Source organism: Pteropus vampyrus, unplaced genomic scaffold (genome assembly GCF_000151845.1).
Source record: "Pteropus vampyrus isolate Shadow unplaced genomic scaffold, Pvam_2.0 Scaffold257, whole genome shotgun sequence".
Lineage (NCBI taxonomy): Eukaryota > Metazoa > Chordata > Mammalia > Chiroptera > Pteropodidae > Pteropus > Pteropus vampyrus.
Genome location: NW_011889038.1, coordinates 594,398 through 600,129, shown reverse-complemented (window position 1 = coordinate 600,129; position 5,732 = coordinate 594,398). Strand labels below are relative to the sequence as shown.

The 5,732-nt window shown below is 59.8% G+C and overlaps 1 protein-coding gene across 2 annotated transcripts in view; it reads right to left on the bottom strand.

Annotated features, from left to right (window-relative positions):
* The window catches only part of FBLN1 (fibulin 1), a 43,930-nt gene that overhangs the window by 28,700 nt on the left and 9,498 nt on the right, over nt 1–5,732 (bottom strand). For both annotated transcript variants that reach the window (XM_011374978.2, XM_011374979.2), the window contains exon 2: nt 1,440–1,545. In XM_011374978.2, coding sequence (XP_011373280.1) covers nt 1,440–1,528 — 89 coding nt within the window. In that variant the 5' untranslated portion in view covers nt 1,529–1,545. The remainder of the gene's footprint in view (nt 1–1,439; nt 1,546–5,732) is intronic.

Below are 5,732 nucleotides of genomic sequence, written 5' to 3'. Positions count from 1 at the left end.
TGCAGCCCTACTGTGTGCCGGGCCCACACAGAGGCCTCAGGGATGGGGAGAGGAAGGGCTTGGGTTTTGTGCTTCTTCCCTTACCTCTGATCATTATCACAACCCTGAAAGGAAGGTAGTGGGGTCCTCCTTTTATACTTGGGGAAACTGAGGCTCTGAGCTGGCTCAGGTCGCACAGCCAGAAACCCAGCCCGGGTCGCGGCTCAGTCTGTAAACAGAACCCCCTGGATTGGGCTCCCAGCTCTGCTCCAGAACTGCCGGCAGGCCCTCCGACCTTTCAGCACCGAGCCACGCTCGGGAGCCAGAGTCCCAGCTCTCACGCATCCGACATTCCATGAATCCCAACTCCGTGGCCTCCTTGTCAATTCAATCAACCCACGTATCCTGCTTTCTCTTTCTCTGTTAGGTCTGTAAGTCTTTGATTTTTCAAGAATTCTTAAACGGAGATTTACATCCTCGTCACTGCTGGCCGGCAGCATGCCGCTCTAGATGCCAACATAGATGCAAAGTCCAGGATGGGGCGCGAGAGCCTTCCCACACATCCTTCCCGCGGCAGCTCTCCACCCAGCAGCCCACAGCGCCCCGCGGCAAAGCCGCTTAGCCTCCGGACAGAGGCAGAGAAATGAACCGATGGCAGCTGATGGCATGCCTTCATCCCCTCGCCTCTCCGACCTCTGCTCCCCAGGCAAGCAGATCTGGGTCCAAACCCTGATGCCAGCACCTGCCAGCTGTGGGGACTGTGGAAAGCTCAGTTTCCCCGTCTGTAAAATGGGGGTAACAGTAGGGTTAAATGAGATCGCGTGCATCGAATGCACAGTGCAAAGTGGGTGCTTCCTAAAAGCTTGCCGTTATTTTTATAATTACTTTTATGATGACGAGCAATATCCCATATCTTCGTCACTTATTCTAAGCTTATATTCTCCCAGAACTTTGACGGAGCTTGAGCCAACTTAGGGAAAGAAAAATACTCAGCCCAGATGTTGGCTATTGTGTAAGGTGGGCAACTGCCTGGAGGACTCTGCTCTGGCCTGGCTGATCTGCGGCTTTGGGGTCTGAAGGCAGTCCACACTTCTATTGGCAAAGCACCTCCAGTCATGTGACCTCATCACCCGCTTTTCCTTACGAGGAAACTGACTTGGCCACTGTGCCCAGCTGTGCAGAGGGAGCTACACTCCCAGATCTTCGGGCTTGCAGCCCAGCAAAGGGGACAGACGCCTGGACAATCAGAGGACAGCACGGGGTGGGTGAGCCGAGTCCCCTCTGGGGACAGTGGGAGCACAGAGGAGGGAGGCCGGGGTCGCCTGCCCACCGCACCTCCCACAGCCTGGGCAGATCGATACCCGACCTCTCGGGGGGTCTGGCACACACTGTCCCTTCCTCCCCACGCTTTCTCCTGTGGAACGCCATCCTGGTCCCATGGTGGCCACTGACAAACGTACCTGCATTCCTTGGAGTCCGAGATGTATGGCAATGAGCAGTCCTTGTACTGAGTGGCCATTCGATGTCCATCTCCACAGCAAGCCTCCATGAGGACGTCTGCACCCCCTGTGCAGGGAAAAGAACGGGGTGACTGGGGATGGGCGATGCCCCACTCACTCCGCACGAGGTCCCCTTTGATGCGCCATCGCCCACACGTATCCGAGGGCTCCCTTCTCTCCCGCACCACCTGGAGGCCCTTAGGTCTGCACTCCAGCGTCAGGCTGGTCTGAAAGGGCCGTGAGCACGTGCGGTCCTTTAGTCACTCAACAAACCCACACTGGACACTCACTGGACCCTAGGCTGAGATCGCACACCCCACTCCTCCCCAGAAAGGCCTGAAACCTCAGCTATCTCAAAGTAACTGACAACTCCATGCTCGCCCAGCTGACTCCCTGCTCTGGTCGCACGGTGGACACTCAGACGAGGACCCTGCCCAGATGGCGGTCCCCGCCTTCACAGTCCAGAGGCGCTGCTGGCAGAGACGTCGCCGAGCTGCCACCCAGCCCAGCAGTCAGGGTCTCCAGGCCATGTGACCCCTCTCCTAGTGCAAGATGAAGGCGTTGAAGGTTTGGGGGACGGAAGAGGGTCATGCAGATGAGGAAACTGAGGTGGGCGATGGTTTCCTCCCTGGATTTGCCACAAGACGCGTCTTTGCTCACAGGCAGACAGAAGGCTCACGCGGGCCAGGAGCTGGCCCCAGGGCTGAGACGGAGCCCAGCCCCTCCAGGTTACTGCCCCGGCGGGCCCCTCGGCTTCCAGGAAGGAGAGGACCCCACCATGCCCCCAGGGAGGAGCAGCCAGGCACCAAGGTACCCAAGCACAGGGGTTCAGATGGCTGCAAGCAGCCTGAGCAGAAGGCCACCTCATGGCAGGAAACTTCGAAGCTGTGCTTCGAGAAACCCATTTCCTCATTGGTGGCTGCCCAGTGCCCCATGGGGTAAATCCCAGCAGGCCTGGCCGCGTTTCTCGGCACTGGCGGTCACAGGTGTCCTGTCTGAGCTCATTCTCCTCCCAAGGCGAAGCCCTCGGGTGGCCCCAAGAGGCTCACTCTTGGGCTCAGCACGAGGCCAAGACCTAACACCAGCTTTGACTCCCCACTGTCAACCCCCGCCGAGTGCCTCCGCCAACTGCATCCGGATCACGCTTTGTGTGCGGGAGGGGAGACCGCACTGCCACGGAGACCCCGGCGGTCAGTGCCCACGCGGCCAGGAGGGGGACCTCGGCCCGAACCAAATCCCGCCCTCACAAAGGCCAGAGCTTCAAGCCCCTCCGCGGGCTTCCACCTCCGCTCCCACCGGCTCTCCCAGGCAGAGAGAGTCCGAGGTGGTTTGGTTTGGGTGACGGTCCACCCCACAGAGGCTGCTGGTCCATTGCTCCGGCCACCCACAGCAATCCCCTCTCCTCGTCCCCGACAACACCATTTGGTAAATGTGGGAGACTCGTCACAGCCTGGGGCTCAGATAAAACTCTGGAGTCACAGGCCCCGCAGCACCGAAGCAGGGGGGACGGCCAGCAGGGGGGAGAGCCAGCAGCGACAGAGAACCTTGACACTCCCCTCGATCGTTCTTGGTACGGCTGATCTTAAAAGCATTCACAAAACACAGGACGTTACCTGTCACAGATAAAACGTGGCTTGTGGTTCACTCCTGGGATGATGGTCACCCAACCACGTGGCCTGACACGAAGGCTGATCTCCCCCACACAGCCAACCCTGGCTCCCCCTTTACCCCAACACTAGCAGGGCCCACTCAGCTCTCCTGCCTGTGGTCTCGCCCCTTTCGGCTTCTCCCGGCCTCTCTCCGGCCCTGGCCCACCCCCGGGCAGTCTTCCAGCCCCTTCCGCAGCCTGCCCTGGTGGCCCTCTGCCCCCACAGCACACGGAGTGCGTGCAGCACAATCCACGGTCTCCCAACGTTCGGTCTGCCTTGCCCCCCCAAATACAACTGTCTTGAGAGCTGAGCCTGTGCCCCGTCCTTTACACCCCGGCACGACGCCGGCACGCAGCAGAGCCGAGCGGTAAGAGCCTAAGCTTTGGAGTCAGTCTTGGGCTCCCATCCAGCTCTATGACCCTGGGCAGGTGACCCACCTCTTCGAGCCACAGCTTCCTGGGTGGTAAAATCGGGCTCGAAAGACCCTAGAGTTGCTAAGAAGATGGATAAAGCTCACGAAGTTCTGAGCACACTGTGCACTTCGGGGGGCAGGGGCCGGATTCTGTGTTAAGAAAGAAAGGGGATTTGCTTGCCGTTGTCCATGAGAGACGGGGCAGCCGCAGCCCCGTCTCGGGGTGCGGAATCCTCCACGATGGGCGAGCGGTAGCCCCAAAGCCTCCCTCCGACTGAGAAAGCAAGCTCCGCTGAGGCTCCGACTCCCGCGGCCTGCTCGGGGGCAAGAACTTTGCGTCCTGAGATGCAGAAATATGTAGAAGTGATTCTGGCTGGAGCCTTGAGCACCCCGAACCTTCTCCTCAGCAGGACAATAAAATGTGAAGTCCTCCGCAGAGCCCAGAAATTTGGAATGCCCCTGGAATGCTCCAAGCAGCCACAGAGCTGCAATGTGTGGAGAGCAGAGCTGTCTGGGGGCCGCGGCCGGGTGGGAACCCCCAGCTGCCCAGGGCAGCTCGCCCTCCTTGGGCGTGAGGTGCCCTATCGGCCCAGGGAGGGCCCACCAGGGACCACGGCCAGACTGGCAGTGACGAGGAGGCGGCTGAGAGTAGACCGGGCACAGCATCACGTCCTCATCGAAATAAACAGCCTGACACGTGCCGGGCCCCGCAGGGGAGGCCCCTCAAGTTCGTTTTTATGCCACTGTGCCAGGCACACGGCGTCACACAGTCAGGTAGAAGTGGCATCGTTTCCGGCCACTGCCCTCTCCCGGCATCCATGTCACTTTGGATTTTTCACTATGAGCGACCAACAGCTCTGGCTGAACGTCTTTATTCACAAACATTTCTTCCTAAAGTCACAATTCGTTCCTTAGGCCAGAGCACGAGAGAGAGATGCCGAGTCAAAGGGAGACCATGCACCGGACACCCACGGCGGGCTGCCGGCCCTGCTCAGAGCCTGGCCGAAGCTGTGACCGCGGCAGGGTGACCAGGTGTTCTTGTCAGCCAGGCCCAGTGGCCAGCTGGAGCCGGGCTCCCTGGCCAAAGCTCGCAGGCTCCCAGTCAAGGCTGAGGGGTCAACCTGGGGACGAGCTGAGAGCTCCGGCTTAAAGGCAAGAGGCCCCTGTCTCCATCGTGCTCCTCCGGAGTGCTGGGGGTGCCGTGGAGAAAGGTTTCAGCTTCGAGCAGACCTGGGCTTCAACACAGGGCCGCACTTGGCAGCTGGCCGCCCCCAGAACGCGGTCTGATTCTGCGCCTCAGCTTCCTGCTCTGCTCCTCCTCCATCTCCACTCGCCACTCTCGTCCAAACTGCACGCCTTGAGCGACCCGCCCCCAAACTGTCACATCGCTGACTACTGGTACGGGACCTGGACTTCATGCATCACTAAGAACGGAAGAAGTCGCATAGAGTGAAGTCGGCAAACGGTGACGTGAACATAAATGCTAAAGCGAACCCGTCCCCACAGGACTATGCCTCCCCCACCCAAAACCAGTGCCTGGCCAGGTCTGCCGAGAACCCGGCTGTCGCTCAAAGCCCCAGACGCTCTCCTGCCTGGGCTCTGGTCCTTCTCTGTCCAGCCCTGTCACCTCCAGACAGTACCCAGTCCTGTCGCGATGACCCTCAACACAGTTTCCCCGCCCTCGCTAGTGACCGCCCTCGTTACTGGGCGCTCACTGTGTGCCAGGCACAGCGCCGGCACTCTCTGGGATCCTACTCGATTCTCACGAGAACCCAGTAAGGCCAGTTCATTAAGCTCCCCATTCTGCAGATAAGCAAACTCCAGCTCAGAGAGTTAAGTGACTAGCAGGAGGTGACACAGCCGGAGGGGCCAGTGAGCAGCAAAGGCAGGCCTCAGGCTTGGCTCCAGTGGCCTCCAAAGCTGTTCTAGTCTGCCTCCCTCTGAATTAAAGACTCTTTCCCCTCTCTGCACCCCTACAGCGCCCACCCGGATCACGCCCAGGACACTGTGAGGCTCGGCACCTATTAGTTAACTGGGGGCCTGATCCCCAAGACCACCCTTGAAAATACTGAGGCTACTTGCAGAAGATCAGAGGGAATGATCCCCAAGGGACCCCCCTTGGCTGGAGCCCCCACAAAACGGAGGGCTGGATAGAATTTCAGCAAGAGCCGGGGACATGCTGGGGGCTTGGGT